General features: G+C 39.7%; 1 protein-coding gene across 1 annotated transcript in view; it reads left to right on the top strand.

Annotated features, from left to right (window-relative positions):
* Positions 1-24321, top strand: part of LOC144600837 (protein CC2D2B-like) — a 108173-nt gene that overhangs the window by 26025 nt on the left and 57827 nt on the right. Inside the window, exons 5-10 of the mRNA XM_078412727.1 lie at positions 2575-2784; positions 4890-4975; positions 6047-6187; positions 8787-8934; positions 19806-20079; positions 22861-23231. Of these exons, the coding sequence (XP_078268853.1) occupies positions 2575-2784; positions 4890-4975; positions 6047-6187; positions 8787-8934; positions 19806-20079; positions 22861-23231 (1230 nt within the window). The remainder of the gene's footprint in view (positions 1-2574; positions 2785-4889; positions 4976-6046; positions 6188-8786; positions 8935-19805; positions 20080-22860; positions 23232-24321) is intronic.

The following is a 24321-nucleotide window of genomic DNA, read 5'->3' as shown; positions in this document are numbered from 1 at the left end:
AGGAATAGGCGACGATTTGGGTCGAGACCCTTCTTTAGACTGAGTCGGGGGAGAGGGAGATGAGAGATGTGGAAGGGTAAGATGTGAAATGACAGATCAAATCAGACAATGATCAAGGAAATGGAGAATGGTTCATTGTTAGCTGAGAAGAAGGTGACAATGAGGCATACAGCAGTAACATTTAATCACGAGGACAGTGAAACTAGTCGGAGAACTAGGGTGGGGGAATGACAGTGATAGAGGGAAAGTAAGGGTTACTTGATGTTACGGGAATCAATATATTCAAACCGCTGGGTTGCAGGCTGCCCAAGCAAAATATGCCCAAGAGAAATTAAGGCTCTGGTCAGGAAAAATTAGGTATAGGTCAGGTATAGGCAGCTGGGATCAAGTGGATCCTTGGAGGGGTATAGGGGGTTGTGGAGTCGACTTAAGAAGGAAATCAGGAGTGCAAAATGGGGGCATGTGATAACTGGCAGATAAGAATCCTAATATATTTTATGTGTATATTAAGGGAAAAAGGATAACTAGAGAAAGAAAAAGGCCCCTCAGAAACCAAAGTGGTCATCTATGTGTGGAGTTGCAGGAATTGAGCAAGGTCCTCAATTAATATTTCTCCTTTGTTTTTGACACGGAGAAAAATATAAAGACTAGGGAACTTGGGAGAGTTAATGGAGAATTCTTGAGTACAGTCCCTATTACAATTGAAGAGGTGCTGAATGTCCTAAGATGAATGAAGGTAGATAAATCTCCCGTACCTGATCAGATATTTCCACGAAAACTGTGGGAAGTTGGAGAAGAAATTGCAAGGCAAAGGTTTAGGGTGAGTGAGGAAAGATTTCATAGAACCTGATGGGCAACATTTTCAGAGGGTGGTGGGCATATGGAATGAGCTGCCAGAGGAAGTAATTGAGGCAGGTAGCATTTGGACAATACACAGATCAGAAAGGTTTAATGGGACGTGGGCCAAACAAGCAAATGGAATAGCTTAGATGGGCATCTTGGTCAGCATGGCCAAGTTGGGCCACAGGGCCTGTTTCTGTGCTGTATGACTGAATGAGTTAGGACAATGGGGGAAATGGTAGTGTTGTATAGCACAGAAACACACCCTTCAACCTGCCAGATCCATGCTGACCATTGCACCCATCTGTGCTAATCCCTTTAAATCCACAGCCTTGGGCTGGCCTCTACATGACTTGAGACCCACCAACGTGCTTGGCTCTAAACTGCCAGCTGATGCCTGCTCATGAGTAATTGGAGATGGATATTAATTGCTAGCATTATTAGAGAGATCTGCATTTGTGAACAAATAAAAGGTCTAGGTCAGCTGTAGAACTAATTTTATTTTTCACAGAACTAGGAATTTATATTTCATTATGTAAATGGTATGTTGTTTTTTAATCTATTTTATGCAAAGTTAGCTTACAAGCGTCGCAACGATCCCCCAACCTTCTGAAAGTGTAGAACATAGAGTAATATCGGTAAGATGGCAAAAACAAGTGGACATTTAGAGTTTGACTTTATGATTGTTCGGTCACACTATAATTTAGATAATTTTGGAAAGGAAATATATATTCTGGATTGTAATTGTGCATGATCTCTTTCAGGATTTCTGTTTCCAAGTAAATCTGTTATAAAAAATGTGTAGAATTTTTGCTAAGTGCTAATAAACTTTTGAGGTGTCACAGGTATCACAAAATGCTGGAGTATCTCATGGAGTCAGGCAGCATCTCTGGAGAGATGGAACGGGTGATGTTTCGGGTCGAGATCCTTCTTCAGACTGATGTCAGGGGGGCGGGACAAAGAAAGGATATAGGTGGAGACAGGAAGACAGTGGGAGAACTGGGAAGGGGAAAAGGAAGAGACGAACAGAGGAGCTATCTAAAGTTAGAGAAGTTAATGTTATTACTGCTGGGCTGTAAGCTGCCCAAGCAAAATATGAGGTGGTGTTCCTCCAGGATTTGTACCAGCATCTGCAGTTATTTTCCTACACAACTTTTGAGGTGTAATAAGGCACTTTTATTATATATGTAAATGCAAATCTGAAAATCAAATATAGTAAATGATTAAAATATAGCGGCAATTAGTTATTTTACATTAGAGTATAATGGAATATTGGGTAAGATATGACGAGAATCTTCCATCTTTTTCATATATGAGCTATGCCCTACTCTTTGATTGGCATTTCCAGACCTGCAACCTGAAATTTCACTGGCTGAATCTCTCTACAGAGTTCTAGACGTTGGATCAACTGAGATGTGAATGAGCTGCAGCAAATTATTCATTTGGCATCCAGAATTTTGAAATTGGTTAAGCCTCCTACTAGCTGGATTGAACAGCAATAGGGAAAAGCTCTGGACGCCTGGATTCATGGTTCAACTTCTGAATTTCTGATGTGGATAATAATGTTACCAAATGAACTAAGCTAACACTTCATAAATCATGGAGAATCATCCAAACACCAAGACTGTTTTAAATACTCCATTCCATGTTGAGTTTCTTTAATATGATTACAGAGTACTTTGTGTTTAATAACCTTGACTCTTAAGATTATTCTGTTTTGTATTGTTTTTACAGGCAATAGTTAGTGAGCTTGTAATTGATATAGCTGGTAATTTTAAGGAGGTTTCTCAAATCTATCAGCTGGATATCAATATTGCAAGTTTGCGTTTTATTCATCATCCTTTATTCAGCAGAGAACATGTTTTGGCTGCAAAGCTAATGCAGCTTCATGACAATTACCAACAGAGGCAAGGAAAAAATATCAGCCAGCTCTTGATTGAGAAAGTAAGTGGCAATGTTATGATAATAAACATGTTATTTAATATTTCTACCAACTATGACATTGAAAATAACCCAGCAATACTGTCAATTTTTGGAACGTTTTAAGGAATAATTACCTTTAGTAATTTTGCATATAATGCCTTCAATTTAAGATGCTTCATTTGATATTAACATTTGATTTTAACAATGTAAAAGCCAAACTACACTCCCGAGATGCTGCCTGTTCTGCTGAGTTACTCCAGCAGTTTGTGTCTACCTACACTTTCAAAGGTCCATTTTATGAGGATAGATGATTATTATGATTGTGGGGATTTAGGCCCAATGCACTTTTTTTAGTGGGATGGCCAAAGTCATTAAAAGCACCGTAAATCCGATCTAATTATTGGCTTGCACATCTTGCTCTGCTAAAATGTAATTGCTCTTTCATAGACCTTTATTTACATGTATTTTAATTTTCAACTAATAATTATTTTAACCTTTTCTTGTACGTCAGAATCTTTCTATTGTTTACCCATCAATAATGCATTGATATAAAATTCCCTGTATTGTACCACAATTTTCCATGAATCTCTTAATCTTTCAACATCTGTACTTTTTTTGCTGGATGTGTACTATTAGAAAATGTTCATTCTTGTGGTCGCTCTGCTTAATTTCAAGTCATTGATAAACCTTCACTTATCAATTAATCACTGGAATACACTGCCCTTAGTCAGTCTCCCGTTCAGAGTTTTCCAAATAATTGTCAACCTTTGTTGCTGTTTAACAAATAACATTCCCTCTGTTCCACGACATTTCCTCTCACTTTATGAACATTAACTTTTTTTCAGAAGCCTATAGTGGGGCAGCTTATTGGCAGAAGTATTAAAATTGTTAATGCTGTATCTATTGCTGCATCCCAGATCTGTCCTTAGATCTTTATTTCTAATGTGTGCCTGCCACAGTAAACAAATTGCAAAAACACTATACAGATTTCATATTTATACCGTTAACATAAAAAGCCACAACTTCATCCAATTCAACATTTGGTTTTTAGTTATCAGATTGCTTTGTGACATGCAGAGCCAAAATGAAACTTACTTTCTGTGCTGATGAGACGTGTCTTTGAGAAATTATAGAACATGTACAGAAATAGGGAAGGCTGAAATTTTATAAATATTGGCAGAAGGAAAGAAAATTAGATCTGGGAGTTCAAGTGAATAACCAAGCTTGTGTAGGAATTGAGCAAGACATGTCAAAAGAACATATGATGGCAGAATACCAAAACAGCTACTTTATGGGGAGATAGCTGTGGGCAAACAATCAGTGGTGGACAGAAAAAGAGATTCATAGTCTTTTAGAACATCCCTGAAGAGTTTCCACATTGATACACACTACTACGAGCAACAAGCATTGATTGTTTTGTTTGGCATACCCACACAAAAAGCAGTGCTCACTCATATGAGGAAGCTGCAATGGAAGAAGCAAAGAGGAAATGAGAATCTTGAAAATCAAGAATCCTTGGTGTTACAGATTTGCTGCAACTCTCTCCTGCGTGGAATAAACTATTGTGCCTAATCAGCCATTTAATTAGCCATCTCTGTAATATATTATACCATAGACCAGGTGAATGAGTGACAAACAACAACAAGCAGGAAACTGACCACGTTACATGTCACCATCTGATATGATTTAATTAACTTCAGGATACTGTGTGCAAGTGCGCTGATGCATTTTCACACTATAATGTCTTTTTGATCAATATGTTGGTCAGTTTCCTGCTTAAAAGATCAGTTTAAAATTCCATCTCATATTTGACTAATAAATAATTCTTTAAGTTAGGGCACTGCATTATGACTTATGCATATCAAATTATAGAGGAAATATAAAGCTAATTGATACCAGCATTTGGTTATGAAAATAAAGATAATGGAACAAACTGTGCCTACCTCTGTCACCCATTTGCTGTCAAGTGTGCACAGATCTTCTGTGGCTCTGCCTTGAAATGCAGAAAATGAAGAAGAGCTGGAAATTAAATCAATTCAAAAATGCAAAATGTTTTGCAAAACCATGTAATGATTTAATTAATTTAGAACTATGTTCAATTTACATAGTCATCTGCTTTATCATAGCTTCAAACCTTAAATAAGATGGTAATGAGCTTGGAGGTAAATTCCATAAATCTCAGTAGAATTGAAGATATAAAGAAGCAAATAGGGTAAGTATCCCAATAGCTTATGTTCTTCTCGGTTGTGTTTTCTTAGGAAGGTTTAATTTTACTGTTGACTTCCGGTTCCACAATCTTATCATTAATTGCATGTGTGTGCATAATATTTTTAACATGCCTGAAGTAAAGATAGCATAACTTTTATATAATTTCATTTTTATTGCCACAAGCTTTTGAAACTAAGCATCAAACTAAACTTAATTCCTTGAGGCTCTCTTCTACTACTGGCCTCTCTCTGCATCATCTGGTATATTCCTGTTGCCAGCTCTCGTTCTTCACACACTGATGGCTCTTAACTATTTATCTAAGATTTTTTGACTACTTGTAATATTTGCTATTTCTTACTGTACCTGAAGCTGCTGGTAAAAATTAATGGGCTATTATGTGGATGTTGTGACCATCCACAGAATGAAACCAAAGGGGAATTTAAAAAAACAACATATGCTAGAAATCTAAAATAGCTGGTCTTCAAGGCTGACAAAGAAACTTTGCTCTGAAACATTAGCTCTGTTTCTCTTTCCACAGCAGCAGACTGATCTGCAGTGTATTTCCAGCAATTTCTATTATATTTCCAAAGGGTATCACTGGCAGTCAGCTGCTCTGAAATGAAATCAATTGGCAAAATCCTGTCTTGCAAAAATTCCGCTGATTATACTAGGGAGTCTTATCCCACACCAGTCAGAGTTTCCAGCCGAAAAAAATAACGTTTTCTGAATGAGAATCCTGCTTAAGAATAATTATACTTTTTGTTATCTAAATATTTCTGAATATATAAGATGAAAGCCAAAATCCAATTATTAAAACTATGAAAAAAATGCTCACAGGTTTGACAGAAAATGATGTTCCATACGAGTTCTCCTTTCTGTCAGTTTGACTCGGTATCAAGGGAACTCTTATGGGACATCCTATCCACCTATGGTTGTCCTGAAAAATACATTTGAATCCTGAGACTCCTCCATGATGACATGCTTGCCACAGTCACAGCTCACAATACAGGAATTTATCAATCACAGGTTGGACACATATGCTGTACTAGATATTTATATCCTTTATGTATTTTAGGGAAACAAAGAGGTTTCTGAATGTGGAAATGGAAAAAGACCGCACCCTTCTTACAAACATTTTGAATGTCTGGAAACAAATAAAACGTCTGAGAAAATTTGAGAAATGCATCCGTACACCAATAAAGCTCCAAGTGCGAAAGTAAGTTAATTTTACAAATATTCATCCCGCCCATATCTGGTTCCATGTATTACCTTTATTTACTTATCAAATCCTAGCACCTGCAGACTCTTTTGTCTCCACTTATCACCTTTCAGCCTCTGTCTCTATTTCCACCCTCCCCTATCCCCACGACACCATCTGTGCCTTTTTTTCTCTCCCTCTATCGGTCGTTACCTGGCAGCCACCAGCTGCTGTCTCCCAACTCTATTCCCCCACCCCCCACTGACCCATCCCCACCTTGCCTCCATCTGCAGATTATCTTCTGCCTCATCTGGTTTTGCCTATTGTCTGGCAGAGCCAACTTCACCCTATTTACTCACCTCTATACACTTGCTATCTTTCCTCTAAGCTCTCAGGGCCAAAGCAGGGTCTTGCCCCAAAACATCGATGATTCCTCTTCCTCTATGGATGCTATCTAACCCGCTGAGTTCCTCCAGCAGCTTGTTTTTTTGCTCCAGAATACATCAACTTCAGCAATTTGTGTCTCTTACTCAAGAGTGGTGCCATATGTAATCTAGGCCACAGAGCCATTTAAAATGATAACCTTAATTATTCATGCAATTTAATAAGAAAAATAATTATTATTTAATTGTGGTTATATTAGTGGTTAATTATAACAGAATAATTGTATTTATATTCTACATGTTCAAATCTTTATTTCACTTCCAAAACATCATACAAAGTATGCAACATGCATTTTAAGTCAATATTTGCACAATAACAGAAAAAGGCAGATTTATAGCCCCCCCCCCCCCCCCCCGGTTAATTTATGATAAAATGTGTGATTTTTGCTAATGAATGCAATATCTTTATTATATGTTAGATAAACACCATGGCCAAAGATAAGGCATGCCAACATTTTTTTAAATGGTCTACTTTTCACCTGGGGAACATATTGGGCCAACTGCAATTACTCTGATATACAGCACAGCTTGGTGGTGACTGTGGGTGGGACAAGTTCTTCCTTTGATGTTTCTGCACAAGGAGCTGGCACAGTTATAAGTAGCAGTGCTTTTGATCCTCGTATTCTTCAAATCCAAAGAGAAGATAGGGCGGCACGGTAGCGCAGCGGTAGAGTTGCTGCTTTACAGCGAATGCAGCGCCGGAGACTCAGGTTCGATCCTGACTACGGGTGCTGCACTGTAAGGAGTTTGTACGTTCTCCCCGTGACCTGCGTGGGTTTTCTCCGAGATCTTCGGTTTCCTCACACACTCCAAAGACGTACAGGTATGTAGGTTAATTGGCTGGGTAAATGTAAAAATTGTCCCTAGTGGGTGTAGGATAGTGTTAATGTACGGGGATCGCTGGGCGGCACGGACTTGGAGGGCCGAAAAGGCCTGTTTCCGGCTGTATATATATGATATGATATGATGATAAGATGGTTTTTGGAGATTTTATTGGATGCAATAATTCCCTGAAATACTGTGCTGATGGAAGGTCATTAACGCGAATCGTTAACTCTATTTCTCTTACCACAGAATTTGCACAGTATTTCCAGCATTTTTGTTTTTAAGAATTAAGCTGTTATTTTCTGACGCTCATACAGCACTTTATTATGGGCTAAAATTTTCTGTTCCAAATTTGACTGATTTCATTCACTCATCTAAGTAAGGAAAAGGAATTTCTTAAATAGTATTTTGACTAGTCATTTTCAAAAAAATTCTAAGAAATTTGCAAGTTGCTGCAGTGGGTTATAGTTTCCCGCATTGAATAACGACATATGCAAACTATTTTATATAACATGTTAGGATTATTTTCATCAGGAAAGTGATTTTTATCCAACTTTTCTGTATTGTACGATTTCCATTTTTGTTCATTTTTTGCCAGGTTCCTGTTAAAGCTATTACATTTAAATTGTCCTGTAAAATAATTTTCTAGGCATTCTTCCCTCAATGCATGATAATAAAAAGATTTTGCTCATTTAATAAATACCTATTTTGAAAGTTTTTTTAATCTTACCCAGCTTGCTTAATTTAATTGTTCTATTTATCTTTCTATTAAAATTGTTTTATATTTAAAATTTATTTCATTCATCTTTCCTTTACTTTTAAGCATAACTGATTGAGACGATCAGCATTTAATCCCTTTGTTGACAATCTTAACCAACATCTCTCTGCCCATCTTAATAAGAAATCAGGTGTTTAGATTGTCTTCTTTCTCCCAATCTTCCAACTGTTACCTTTTATTTTATGTGCCTGGGGAAATAATTGCTTAATCAGCAGGTACAACCTAATTTCCAGGTGGTCTTTCAAGACAAAGAAATTCATTTTGGAATCCTTTTTGACATCAGAGTTTACAAAAAAACAATGTTTCCCAGTAACAAAATAAAATAATTAAAAGTGAATAGAACACACCATGCTGGAGTAACTCAGCAGGTCAAGCCCTTCTTCAAATGTCCCAACCTGAAATATTGCCCATCCATGTGCTTCAGATTGCTGCCTGACCCGTTACTCCAGCACATTGTGTTTTACACATGATTTCAGCATCTGGTTTCTCTTATTTAAAGGTGAAGTTTCTTTTTGTTGGAAGGGATGTAAAATTCAACATTCTTTTCAGTATATGGTAATGTTGCAAACAGGTTGGAAGTGAATTACAAATCACTTGGAAAGCAATGTGAAGTGGAGTACACTGCAGAAGTTATTGAACTAGAACAAGAATTTGAAGATAAATTCAATAAAGAAATGGAGATATATAATGAAAAATTAGAAGTTTGGAAAAATAAACAGGTATGTAAGTAATGATAGTCAAATGCTTTGTATGTCGATGGAATGAGCAATTTTTTTTGCCTGTGCATGTGATGTTTTTCATGTAACCAGGACCTTGACAGTTTCCTGCAGCTCACAGAATTAATATTTATTCATTATACACTGATGGTACTTCCACTTGTCTGATATGTCTGAATGTTTTTTTTTGCTTTAACTTCAAAATCTATTCCTAAGATTGAATGGTAGCACTGTAGTAGATATGATCAAGCTAACTGTTAACTAAATCAAGTACGAAGTCAAAATATGTTCAAAATTTGGCGTACATATTGGAATGAACTGGCATTGCTATTATTGGCCAGGACTTTGTTCCCTATTTACAGGCTCCCTATTTACAGGCTTTGTTCCTTATTCTCCAGAACTTACTTCTGAAGCTTAAGAAGTCAATCTTATTGGTAAAAAGGGTGCTAGAACTGAACAAAAAGTTCATGATCAGAAATAGACCTTTGAACAATGTAATTCCAGCAGATGTGAACCCTGCCAGGGAGAACAAGCTTTGCCATGAAACCGGCCTAGCACAGATTTTCAAAGTTCCTGGACATCGCTAAGATCATTTTAAAACAGAAAGATTTATTTCAAACCTTTTAAATTGAGAATATCTAAAACTAACTTAAAACCTGGAAATGTTATTTAATCTTCATGTTTTTAAATGTGCTGGCTTAAATGCAAAAAAATTGACCCAGGAGTTTTACAACAAATGCTTGTACAATACCTTGCCAGTAAATACACATGCCATACATCATCAAGGATCCTCACCATTCCAACTATGCCCTCTTCCTGCTACAGGAGGTACAGAAGCCTAAAGTCCCACACCATTAGGTTTAGGAACAGCAACTATTTTAACAACCACCAGGTTCTTGAAGCGACCTGCACAACCACAATCCTGCTTCAGCAATAGAACACAATGGACCACCTCTTGCACTACTATAGATTTGTTTTCTAATTGTGGTTTACACTTTTGTCTTGTTTTTGCAATCTTTTTCTTTTCATTATCATGTATAATTTATCTAGAATTTATATTTTGTGTGTTGTTTGAGTGTTTGTGTCATATACAGTGTATGATATAGCTGCAAAAAAAGTTTTTTAATCGAGAGTGGTGAGTGCCTGGAACACGTGCCAGGGTTGATGATGAAAGCAGATATGGCATTTACACCCGTGAAATTTCTCCGTGGATTTCCACGGATTTAGAAATTCGGTAAAGGAAATTAAAAACATATTTTTTGCTGGAGTTCGTCGGGCGCTAGGACCCGGCGGAACTCGATGGCCAGAGTTCTGTCAGTCAAAGCGGTCGGGGTTTATGGGTTGTTGCCTTTGGTGGTGAAAGGTACTCGGGTGGAGGGTAGATTAACTCCAAACACCCACAGCAGTCATAGTAAGCCTGCATTTTGTCCAACGGAACGGGAGATTAAACTCCAGGAGAGAAGTTCTTTGCATTTATAGAGAGGGAAGGGCAGGGGATCACAATAACATAACCTTACACGGTAGAATTGAATTGTAATGATAGCGGAATGATGAATATCAGAGTTAACGTGATAATACATTGCAGGAAGGGTGAGGTGCAGGGTGAGGGTGCAGAGGAGGTTTACCAGAACGCTGGCTGAATTAGGGGGTATTAACTACAAGGAGAGGTTGGACAGACTTGGATTTTTTTCTCTGGAATGCTGGCGGCTGAGGGGAGACCTTTATATTACTGAGGGAAGTATATAAAAATTATGAGAGGCATAGAGAGGGTAGACACAGAACCTTTCCCCCTGGATATATAAACTACTAGAGGACATAGCTTTAAGGTGAGAGGAGCAAAGTTTAATGCAGATGTGCGGGGCAAGTTTGTTTACACAGAGGGTGGTGGGTGCCTGGAATGTGTTGCTGTGGTGGTGGTGGAGGCAGATATGATAGTGGTGTTTAAGAGACTTTAAACAGACACATGGATATGCAGGGAATAGAGATTATATGGATTATGTGCAGGCAGATAAGAGTTAGTCTTGGCATCATGTTCGGCACAGGCATTGTAGGCTGAAGGGCCTGTTCTTGTGATGTACAATTCTATGTTCTGTTTAAAAAAGCTAGAAAGCAATAGAGGGGTATTACATGGTATGATGAAATGGAATGGAGGGATAACAATGGAGAAACAGCAGGAACCACAGTGAAACTGTTATAAAACAGAAAGGACAAGTGAAGAATCGTAACTAAAAACTGAGTTGCTGCCTTACAGTGCCGGAGACCCGAGTTCAATCCTGACTATGGGTGTTGTCTGTACTGACTTTGTATGTTCTCCCTGTGACCTGCGTGGGTTTTCTCTGGGAGCTTGGGTTTCCTCCCACATTCCAAAGACATGCGTGTTTGTAGGATAATAAGTTTCTGTAAATTGTCCTTAGTGTGTAGGAGGTCCGAAGGGCCTGTTTCCATGCTGTATTTCTAAACTACACTAAACTAAGGAGGATTTCTATAACATCTCCCAGGATGTGAAAAGGAGAGGAATTGGATGAAGTTTGTAAGTTCTCGGAGCAGAATTAGGCCATTCTCCCCGTCAAGTCTACTCCGCCATTCAATCATGGCTGATCTATCTATCGTCCTTCACCCCATTCTCCTGCCTTCTCTGCATAACCCCTGATACCCTTACTAATTAGTTTATTTTAGAAATACAGTGCGGAAACAGACCCTTCAGCCCACCGAGTTTGCGCTGTCCAGCGATCCTCGCACACTTACACTATCCTCTACATACTCGGAACAATTTACAATTATACCAAGCCAATTAACTGCAAACCTGTACGCCTTTAGAGTGTGGGAGGAAACTGGAGCATTCAGAGAAACCCACGCAGGTAAGAGGGGGACCATACAAACTCCGTTCAGACAACACCTGTAGTCAGGATCAAACCCAGGTCTCGGGCACCGTAAGGCAGCAACTCTATTATGAGTTATTTCCATGGCCCTCAGGTGGAAGGGTCATTTAATGTGATGGGAGATGTTATTGATCCCAAGTCTTCTCACATGCCTCACATACTCAACAATTCAGACTGTCAAGTATGTCAACCGCGCAACTGGGAAAGGTGCTCTACAGCTGTACACACGAAAGAACCCAAAGCATGACCCAGTAGACGTCAAGATGTATCATAACATCAGAACTGCAAGGAAGCGGTATGCAGAAGAGCTAGAAGGAAAACAGAAAAGTCACTGAAGAGTGTCGCAAAAGGCTAGCTTTGACCAAGCCTGTTGAGAGGAAGCATGGAGCAAAGCAAAAGATGGACGTAGCCCAGAAGCTTGCAAAGAAAGCTCATAAACTACAGCAGCAGAAGAAAAGCCAGAGATTGAGCGTGTAGATTTTAAACATGACTTTGTCCTTTAACAGCTGATTCTCATTCATCAATATCAGAAATAAAGGTATGTGAGCTTATGTTAGAAGCACATGTTGCACAAAAAAGGGAGTCTGTATCAAGACTTGGCAAACCCATGAAAGATAATGGAAATACATTGCATCCATCTAATATATAACTTGCTTAAGTTGATTTGTTATGGTGTTAAAATATAAGAACTGTCTTATTTGAAAAACAAAAGCATTCAAGAGTCTGTATGTCATAGACACTATAATGTTCTTTTTTTCACCTGATTCAATCAGGTAAAATGTGTTATTGTAAGGTATAATTTTTAAAAAGCAGGATAAATTATGGGTAAACAAGCAAGGAAATTGTGTCATTTCAAGGTATAATTATCAAAAATGTTCTGCATAAAGGGGCTGCTGCCCTCATCTCTCTTCCTCTTTTTTCAGCTCTCTTCCTCTTTCTTCTGCTTTTCCCTGTCTCATGCCTGCATTTAAGAGGTTTATGATAGGCACGTGGATATGCAGGAAATGGAGGATACCATTTGTAGGATATAGATCACGTGCAGGCAAAGGAGATTCTGTTTGCCTGGACATTGTGAGCTGAAGAGCTCATTCCTGTGCTGTACTCTCCTGTGTTCTCAGTTCTATATTAAGAGAGATAAAAGTGAACAGAGGTGTGAAAGAGAATGACGCTGGGGAAATAGTTACGGGGAATAAAAAAATGGCAGAGGAATTCTAAAGATATTTTATATCAGTCTTTACAATAAAGGATACTATGACTGTCCCAATATTAATAAAAAGTCCAAAGGAGAAATTAAATATTGTCATATCATTAAAGAATTAGGGAAACCAATGGAGGTAAAGTCTGACAAGTTCTTGTGATATGATGGTTTGCATCCTCAGATCCTAAATGAAGTAGCTACAGAGATAGCTGATGCAGTGTTTGTAATCCTCTAAAAATCCTTTGATTCTGGAGGCTTGCAAAATTATCAAGATAATACTCATATCAAAATTGTAGGAGGTAAATTGTGGGTAAATATAGGTCAGTTCACTGAATGTTTATTAATGGAATGTATTGTATCATATCATATCACAGCCGGAAACAGGCCTTTTCGGCCCACCAAGTCCGTGCCGCCCAGTGATCCCCGTACATTAACACTATCCTACACCCACTAGGGACAATTTTTACATTTACCCAGCCAATTAACCTACATACCTGTACGTCTTTGTAGTCTGTTATTAAGGTGGGAACCGCAGTATATTTACAAAATCGTAATCTGATCAAGCAGAGTCAACATGGCTTCATGAAGGTGAAACCATGCCTGACAAAGTATCAGTTTATTTGGGAAACTATGAACTAGAGAGGATAAATATGAATTAGTAGATGGAATATGTTTGGATTTTCACAGTATTTCATACGGTGCCACAAAAATGGTTACTTTGTAAGATCAGACCTATTGTTTGGAGGTAATAAATCAGGCTGGAGAAAAAGGATTAGCTACCTAACAAGAAGCAGAATGTAAGGATAAGGGTTATTTTTAGGTAGGAATCTGTTATTCGTGGGGTGCCACAGCAATCAGCTGTATTGACATTATATGAATGATTTAGAGAAAGGAAGCAAATGTGAAATAGCTAAATTTGCAAATGATATAGACGTAGGTGGAAAGATAAGCTGTAAGCTATAATTAAAAGAAAATAGATTGTGAGTAGGCAAAAGATGGAGAAAGATGTAAAGTTGTTCACTTGCATTGACAAATGATAAAACAGATTATCATATGGGTAAAGACTGCAGACCATTGCAACATTAAGCCATTATGGGAAGGGGGCTGCAAGCGAATCATTGCACATGAAATATAGAAAGTCAAGACATCTTTGGTTTAAACCAACATCTGCAGTTCCTTCCTACACTTTTTAAAAGATCTGTTGCATTAAAATTATGGTACCACTCTTTCCTATCATTGAACTTTGCTGTTACTGTGGAGTTATTCTTTTACATTGCAAGTCATTCTTTGGGAAGAAAAGATGATATCTTATTATTAGCCAAATTCTAAGACATGCAAGAATGGAATCCAATCATTTTATTTACTGACTGGTTTTATCGATCAGTCAGTAAATAAAAAGATTGGATTTCATCTTATGGTATCACAAAATGCTGGAGTAATTCAGCAGGTCAGGCAGCATCTAGGAGAGAGGGAATGGGTGACGTTTTGGGTCGAGACCCTTCTTCAGACTGATGTCAGGGGGAGCGGGACAAAGAAAGGATATAGGAGGAGGCAGGAAGACAGTGGGAGAACTGGGAAGGGAGAGGGGGGGAAAGAGAGGGACAGAGGAACTATCTAAAGTTGGAGGTCAATGTTCATACCGCTGGGCTGCAAGCTGCCCAAACAAAATATGAGGTGCTGTTCCTCCAATTTCCGGTGGGCCTCACTATGGCACTGAAGGAGGCCCATGACAGAAAGGCCAGACTGGGAGTGGGAGGGGGAGTTGAAGTGCTCAGCCACTGGGAGATCAGGTTGGTTAAGGAGGACTGAGCGAATGTGTTGAGCGAAACGATCGCTGAGCCTGCGTTTGGTCTTGCCGATGTAGAGAAGTTGACATCTAGAGCAGCGGATACAATAGATGAGGTTGGACGAGGTGCAGGTGAACCTCTGTCTCACCTGGAAAGATTGTTTGGGTCCTTGGATGGAGTTGAGGGGGGAGGTAAAGGGACAGGTGTTGCATCTCCTGCGGTTGCAGGGGAAAGTGCTCGGGGAGGGGGTGGTTTGGGTAGGAAGGGACGAGTGGACCAAGGAGTTACGGAGGGAATGGTCTCTTCAGAATGCAGAAAGGGGAGGAGATGGGAAGATGTGGCCAGTAGTGGGGTCCCGTTGGAGGTGACGGAAATGTTCGAGGATGATTTGTTGTGGTTATCATCTCCATGTTTTGTTGTGGATTTCATCTTATCATCTCCACCCATTTCCGCCTTCCACAGAGACCGTTCTCTCCGCAACTCCCTGGTTAACTCATCCCTTCCCACCCAAACCACCTCCTCCCCAGGTACCTTCCCCTGCAACCGCAAGAGATGCAACACCTGTCCCTATACCTCCTCCCTCGACTCTGTCCAGGGACGCCTATAGTCCTTTCAGGTGAGGCAGAGGTTCACTTGCACCTCCTCCAACCTCATCTCCTATATCCGTGGTTCAAGATGTAGACTCTTCTACATCAGTGAGACCAAAAGTAGACTGGGCAATCGTTTCGCTGAACACCTTCGCTTAGTCCACCTGGACCTACCTAATCTCCCGGTTGTTAAACACTTTAGTTCTCCTTCCCATTCCCACACTGACCTTTGTGTCCCAGGCCTCCTCCATTGTCAGAGTGAGGCTAAACGCAAATTGGAAGAACAGCGTCTCATATTTTGATTGGGCGGCTTACAGCCCAGTGGTATGAATATTGATTTCTCTAACTTCAAGTAACCCTGGCATTCCCTCTCTCTCCATCCCTCCCCCACCCAAGTCGCACCAGCTTCTCAGTGACATTTATCTGTTCCTCTATCTTGCCCCTTTTCCTCAGAAGTATGTAATTTGCACAATGAGGAAAATGATAATTTTACATACAATTCTACTGGCCTTTCAGAACAATGGTGTTCAGCTCCATTAAAATTGCAAGACTGAAATTCTGGGGTCAACTTGGTGTAAATGACTAAAAGGGGAAATAATTGAACTACAGACCTACCGACTGCCACAGTTATCTGGCCTATAACCAATTGGTATGCACATTGAATTTTCCAAATGTTGTTAAGTACAAAATCCTCCTCTATCTTCTTCCCCCAACTCCCCATCTCTCCCCAGCCCTGCCCCCCCCCCCCCATTCTCCCCACCTGGACATGCATCTATTTCTCTCCTCCTCTTCTTCCACCTAAATTCTTTCCTCCAGCTTCATAATTTGTAACTCTTCAATCATTTTGTCTGCCCCTTCTGCCTTTTTATCTCTGGCCTTTATCTGCCTTTCAAAGCCCTCATCATCTGTATACATGTAGTGCATACCAGGCTTTTGTCCTGCCCCTCCCCTCTTTCAGCTTACTCCCCCCCTCCCCCCACAATTAGCCCAGAAAAAGGTCCCGATCTGAAACGTCACTTCGCCATGTTCTCCAGAGATGCTACCTGACCCGCTGGGTTACTCCAGCACAGTGTGTCCTTCCTTATCTCAGAAGAAGGTGTACCCATTTCAGACTGAAATGAGAAATAATTTCACTATTCTAAGGGTTGTGAGTCTTTGGAATTCACTGCTTCTGATAGCGGTGGTGGCTGGATCCTTGAATATATTCAAAGTAGAAATGGATAGATTCTTAATTTGTGAGGGAATCAAGCATTAAGGAGCAAGAGCAGACCTTCAGAAAGTCAGAAAAGCATGATCTTATTGAATGGTGGAGCAGTCCCAAGAGATGGAATGGCTTTCTCCCAATCCTGTTTCTTGTGGTCTTATGTTGAACTTCCTAATAATCATGTATTGCTTCCCATATGTATGCTGCACAAATCAGATATATTTGCTAGTATATGCTCATGCACACTGGATGTATGATCCAAAATTCTATACTTCAATAGACAATAGGTGCAGGAGTAGGCCATTCGGCCCTTCGAGCCAGCACCACCATTCAATGTGATCATGGCTGATCATTCTCAATCAGTACCCCATTCCTGCCTTCTCCCCATACCCCCTGACTCCACTATCCTTAAGAGCTCTATCTAGCTCTCTCTTGAATACATTCAGAGAATTGGCCTCCACTGGCCTACCCCTTATTCTTAAACTGTGGCCTCTGGTTCTGCACTCCCCCAACATTGGGAACATGTTTCCTGCCTCTAACGTGTCCAACCCCTTAATAATCTTATATGTTTCAATAAGATCCCCTCTCATCCTTCTAAATTCCAGTGTATACAAGCCTAATCGCTCCAGTCTTTCAACACATGACAGTCCCGCCATTCCGGGAATTAACCGAGTAAACCTACGCTGCACGCCCTCAATAGCAAGAATATGCTTCCTCAAATTTCGAGACCAAAACTGCACACAGTACTCCAGGTGTGGTTTCACTAGGGCCCTGTATAACTGCAGAAGGACCTCTTTGCTCCTCTACTCAACTCCTCTTGTTATGAAGGCCAACATTCCATTGGCTTTCTTCACTGCCTGCTGTACCTGCATGCTTCCTTTCAGTGACTGATGCACCAGGACATCCAGATCTCATTGTACGTCCCCTTTTCCTAACTTGACGCCATTCAGATAATAATCTGCCTTCCTATTCTTACCACTAAAGTGGATAACCTCACACTTATCCACATTAAACTGCATCTGCCATGCATCCGCCCACTCACACAACCTGTCCAAGTCACCCTGCAACCTCATAGCATCTTCCTCATAGTTCACACTGCCACCCAGCTTTGTATCGTCTGCAAATTAACTAATGTTACTTTTAATCCTTCATCCAAGTTATTAATGTATATTGTAAATAGCTGCGGTCCCAGCACTGAGCCTTGTGGTACCCCACTAGTCACTGCCTGCCATTCTGAAAGGGACCCATTTATCCCCACTCTTTGCTTTCTGTCTGCCAACCAATTTTCTATCCATGTCAGTACCCTACCCGCAATACCATGTACTCTAACTTTGCCCACTAATCTCCTACGTGGGACCTTGTCGAAGGCTTTCTGAAAGTCAAGGTACACTACATCCACCGGCTGTCCCCTGTCAATTTTCCTAGTTACATCCTCAAAGAATTCCAGAAGATTAGTCAAGCATGATTTCCCCTTCGTAAATCCATGCTGACTCGGAATGAACCTGTTACTGCTATCCAAATGCTCCGCAATTTCGTCTATTATAATTGACTCCAGCATCTTCCCCACCACTGATGTCAGACTAACTGGTCGATAATTTCCTGTTTTCTCTCACTCCTTTCTTAAAAAGTGGGATAACATTAGCTACCCTCCAATCCACAGGAACTGATCATGAATCTTTAGAACATTGGAAAATGATCACCAATGCGTCCACGATTTCTAGAGCCACCTCCTTAAGTACCCTGGGATGCAGACCATCAGGCCCTGGTACAACAAAGGGTCATTTAGCTTTTGTCATTTTTTTCCCCTTTAGGTAATTTACATCCAGCTGATCCTAGAATTTCTCAGTATTGTCATTTACTGGAGCTGAAAAGCATTGTTCTGAATGGCTAGTAGAATTATAAGTGAAATAGTAATTTTCCTCCTTGTGTAAATTACATAGTTCTGAGGATAAGGGAAAAGACACATATCATACCCTGGAGACACAAGGGACTGCAGATGGTGGAATCTTGAGCAAAAAAACAAAATGTTGGAGGGTCAGCAGGTCAGGCAGGAAGAAAGTGGATAGAAGGAAGATTTGGGGTTGGGACCCTTCTTCAGACTGATGTCCTACCCTGTGCCATAGCACATTGAATGCAATATCTGAGGTTTTGTTTCTCCTTGGGCTAATGAAATAAACTGAAAATATTAGTATTTATAAGAGGATACTTTCCAATATAATTCCAAAAAAAAAGTTGATAATAGTCATAGTTATACAGCGTGGAAACAGGCCCTTCGGCCCACTTGCCCATGCCAACCAATATGCCCCATCTACACTAGTTCCATCAGTTTGCATTTGCCCATATCTCTCTTAACCTATCCTATCAATGTACCTGTTTCTCAAACATTGTGATAGTACCTGCCTCAACTACCTCCTCTGGAGGCTTGTTCTATACACCCACCACCCTATGAGTAAAAACGTTGCCATTCAGGTTCCTATTAAATCATTCCCCTCTTACCTGAAACCTATGCCCTCTGGTTCTTGATTCCCCTACTATGGGTAAAAGACTGTGTATTTACCCTATTTATTCCTCTCATGATCTTATACACCTCTATTAGATCGCCACCTATCCTCCTCCGCTCCAAGGAATAAAATCCTAACCTGCTCAACCTCTCAACGCTCAGGCACTTGAGACCTGGCAACATCCTCATAAATCTTCTCTGCACCCTTTCAAGCTTAATAGCATCTTTCCTATAACAGAGTGACTTCGACAAAACACAGTGCGTCAATGTCTGGTACACCTGTGACATGACCTCACAACTTATATACTCAATATAATTACTGATGAAGCCCAATGTGCCCGAAACCGTCCTGACCATCCCATCTACCTGTGATGCCATTTTTAAGGAACAATTTAGCTACTGGTTAAATTTGGATAGTTCATATTGATGGTCTAATGATAGGTTCTTTGCATAGGAAAGAGCAGTTCCCATTTCAATTTTCAGTTGCATCCAAGTGCTTTCTCATAACAAGTGTTTCCAAATATATATTCTGGTTTTATATGTGCCAAATCTGATGCTTATAGGAAAATAGATTGAAAAGATTCATAGCCTTACACTTAAAACTTCCACCATTTAGCAATGCTACTCCTTCTGGTATGTTTGATTGCTACTTGTAGTTAATTTTAATAATAAAACTAACTAAATTTAAATTTTAAGCCTATATTTTTGAATGTTTCCAGAAAGCCAAGGAAAACAAACGTATAGAAGGAGATGAATCAGTCAATGAATACACTGATGATGAATCAGAAGAGCCTCCAAAACTTTCTGTGCCAACTGATAGAGCAACAATAGAAAATATTGCAAAATCAAGAACTGCAGTTAATTTCCGTCAAAGAGAAAAACCTATTCTGATTCCTAATCTGTCACACAGTATGGTTGTGACACCAGATTTAAATTGCTCTGGGTATGAATTGTTCTTCAAATATATGCTGTTTACTCAATTTTTCATAATTTGTATTAAATAGGCCATTAAATTCCATGCAACTAGAAATTCTGCTTTGCATGACAATATTTTAGACACCTTGCAACAGATTGTTTTCAAAATTGAATTATTATATGTGATTGGCTATTTTATGCATTTACGATCCTTATGCATGATTTACAATAGCTTTGGGATGGCTGGGTACAAAAGGCATTTAACTTTCAGAAATTGTATGAAATTCTACTTCTAAATCTAGTCTTTCCTTCAATATTCTGATTATTTTTAATCTTAAAGATTATCTTTAAGACACAACAATGTTCCTTAATTGTTATATTGGCCGGATCATGTTTATTTTCGTCTGCAGAATCACTGAAAGAAGCTGTATTACAGAACTTTGCTCCTCCAACATGTCCAACATTTATTGACTCATGACGTTCCCTTTCGTGCAGTATAGCTCAACTTTTCTGGAGATCCATTGGCTTCCTATGGGAGTGAAAGATACCTCCAGATGTGTCCAGCGGACTGTTGGGGTGCTTAGGGAAGTTGTATCTTTCGAAGAACAGTAAAAAATGAAATGGCCTGAATTGTCAGAGGCCAGCACAAAGTACAAGATGGAGAGTACTTTTAGTCTCTCAAAACTCTAACTTTACATTAAACTGGATGTATATTTTACAATTTTTTTTTTTCTGGATCTAAAACTGACTGTTCCTCTTTAGGTGTTTCACTTCCCCTCAACACAATTTCTAATGAGCAGCTAAATTCTACTGCAGATGAAAAGGGAAATCTCTTTCACCCACTCCATAGAGATATAGACATTAATGGCATGGGAGGAGGCTATTTGATCCATCATATTAACATGAATCCTATTTCGCACCTCAGTGCATTGCCCTCTATGATATGGCTTTATGATTACTCAGACTAAATATCTTGTTTTCTTTCAATAGACAATAGACAATATGTGCAGGAGTAGGCCATTCGGCCCTTCGAGCCTGCACCAGCCATTCAATGTGATCACGGCTGATCATTCACAATCAGTACCCCGTTCCTGCCTTCTCCCCATACCCCCTGACTCCGCTTTCATTAAGAGCTCTATCTAATTCTCTCTTGAAAGCATCCAGAGAATTGGCCTCCACTGCCTTCTGAGGCAGAGAATTCCACAGACTGAAAAAGCTTTTCCTCATCTCCGTTCTAAATGGCCTACCCCTTATTCTTAAACTGTGGCCCCTTGTTCTGGACTCCCCCAACATTGGGAACATGTTTCCTGCCCCTTACGTGCCCAATCCCTTAATAGTCTCATATGTTTCATGTCTTATCTGTTTTCTTTCTTGTCAAGTCACTATGTTTTGGACTGATTCCTAGCCGCTTCATGAATTGTAACCAACATGTGTAGCAGTCTCACCAACAGTGCTTTAATGATGTCCTGGGAGAGCCATCAACACTATTTCAAGAACAGATCATCTGCTAACAGCTGTTAGCTGAAGATTTAAACAACTTTTTCCTGTGTTTCCTTTCTGGGCTATTTAAACCAAAGATAGAAAATATCTATCTCATCCTTATAATTTTGGCAAAGTAAAGGCATACATCAGGTTTGATTTAAAATCTTGTGCATCGTTCTAAGGAACTGGGTGCATTGTGTTTTCAATCCAACTATTTAATCAGGTTTGCATATTTAATAGCTTATTAGCAACCAAAACTGGAGACTCTTTATTGATTATTAAGGGGTTATGAAGCGATCATTTTAATTTCAAGGCAAAGTACACCCGCTAGTCCACCGGGTGGCCCCGTCAGCGATGGCAGCCTCGCCAACGGTCTATCTGTCTTTTTGTCTTTTTTGTTAATTTTTAGTGTGTTTAAAAAAGTTTGTGTTATTGTTCTCTGGTTTGTTTTATGTGGGGGGTGGGGAGGGGGTCGGGGAAAACTTTTTTTCAATCTTTTACCTTGCCAGAGATGCGATCGTTTTCCGTATCGTATCTCCGGTCGCCCTGCGGCCTAACATCATGGAGCTGGCGACCTTGCTCAAGACTGACTTTGAGCCCCACCGTGGGGCCGTGGACTTACCATTGGAGCCTGCGATCCCTTGCCTGGGATCGACGCTCTAACTGCGGCCTGCGGATTTCACCATCGAGCAGCTCGCAGTCTCGGGTGGAGACTGATGTCGGGAAGCTCCAAAGTCACAGGAGGTTCGACCAGCCCCGACCCAGGGTCTGAGCGCCCGGCGCGGGGGAGCTGAGATCCCCCCAATGCGGGAGCTTGATCGCCCCGATGTGGAGGGCCTGACCGCTGGCTAGGGGAGCCAAGATCATCCCGTCAACAGAAGGCTCGAGGCCCCCGACTGCGGGAGAACAAAGAAGGGATGAGTTTGAACTTTTTTTCACCTTCCATCACAGTGAGGAATGTGGTGGATGTTTATGTTAAAATGTATTTTGTGTGTCTTGTTGCTTTTTATTGGTATGACTGTATGGCAAATTAAATTCCTCGCAAAACATACTTGGCTAACAAAATATGATTATGATTATGATGAAGTAACTTTCCTTAAAGGCTACATTTTAGTGTGTGATAGTTTAGCAATTAAATCACAAGGTGATATGCAGCAATCTAAGGGAGGATCCAGAGACATGAATTTAAAATTCCATTGTGACACTGAGAAAGTTAAATTCATGCAATGAAATAAATATAGAATTAAAAGCTGGTGTTAGTAATGATAACCCTAAAAATACAAATCTGGTTCACAAATATTCTTCAGGGAAATAAAATCTGTCCTTTTATGTCTAATTGTCCTCTGAATTGTCCTACTTATTGTCCTACTTATTCAGCTCAAGGGAAATTAAGGCCAGATGATAACCTTTGGCCTTGCCAATTATGCGCATTTCACATTAAACAATACAAAAGGGTGCATTTACTTCAACTTGAATACACTATGAAAAAATATTTAAGACAAATATTTAACGTTCATTACAGTATGAAATATTGCAGTAGTAAAGAAATGTTGTTCGTATCTGATTTCAGGGGAGAACAACGTAGAAGAATGGAAATGCGAAACCATAAATTCTTCATTAGTATTTTTTATAATGACAAACTCGTTTCATCCACTATCACTTCACAACTGCAATCAGATTTTACTGTACAATTTCGACAAATATTCAATGTTCAGATTATACACAAACCTGAAAACATTAGATTCGAGGTAACTATTATTAAAACTAGTTATTGTTATAGGCTTGAGTAGCAAGAGTATTGGATTATGAATGACCAGATAATGTGACTTTTTTTACTTTTGCAGTCCTAATGATGATGGTGCTGATGAAGGTACTACCATTGTATTGTTAGCTTGCAAATTGTGGTACATAGAACCAAAGGCAGAATAAATACATTTTCGATTGGGTTGTCATTGACTTGGAGGTAAACCCGCAAGTACTGACAGAACATGCACTTCTTCCTTTGCCATTATAGGTGGTAGGTGTTGTGGATTTCGGATGAGGGGTTTGAGGGGGGGGGGGGGGGGGGGTGTTGCATGGATATTGTTGACAAGCTGCTGCAGTGCAGTTAGCAAGTGCTATAACATTTATCATCAGCTAAAGGAAGAAATTATTCGGTGGGATAAGATACAGGCTGTGTGATCGTAGAATAAGGTCTTGAACTTTTTGTATCCACATCCTGGGAATTAAACCTTTTACATTGATCTGCTCTGTAAACATTTCTCACTGGTTGTCTGGAGGCATTACTACCTCTGTGATGGGGCTAAGGATCTCCATTCTCCACATCGGTTCCTCAAACAAAACCTCCTAATGACCACTGAAATATCTTTGAGCTATCTTCAATTTTGAGTATTTCCCTTATGTCTATAGCTGTCATACAATTCCAAGGGACTAGTCTAAAGTCCCTTAGAATGCTTGATAGAAATACTTTATATTGAACTTCTTTGTGATAGCATTGAATATCAAAGGCAGAGAAGTTGGTCGGAAAGGGATGGGAAATTCATGTTATGTATAGCTGGAAGCTAAGGCTCACCTCTCCAGACTGAATAGTGATACAGGTCCTCCCTGGTTAATACAGGGTTGGTTCTGTGCCTAAGAACTGTTTGTAACTCAAACAAGTTTCAAGTCGGAAATGTGGCCACCCAGCATTATATTTAAATAACACTATGAATGTGCCAAGTTAGTGCTTATATGTTCACTTAAATAAAGCAAATCTTGAGTAGTCATGGGTTCAATATAGAATTCATGGGTATTCTAGCATCTGTCTCACTCTTTTTATATATACACACAAAGTTTTAA

Source organism: Rhinoraja longicauda, chromosome 16 (genome assembly GCF_053455715.1).
Source record: "Rhinoraja longicauda isolate Sanriku21f chromosome 16, sRhiLon1.1, whole genome shotgun sequence".
Lineage (NCBI taxonomy): Eukaryota > Metazoa > Chordata > Chondrichthyes > Rajiformes > Arhynchobatidae > Rhinoraja > Rhinoraja longicauda.
The sequence above is the reverse complement of the archived record's forward strand: the minus strand, read 5'-3'. Positions and strand labels throughout refer to the sequence as shown.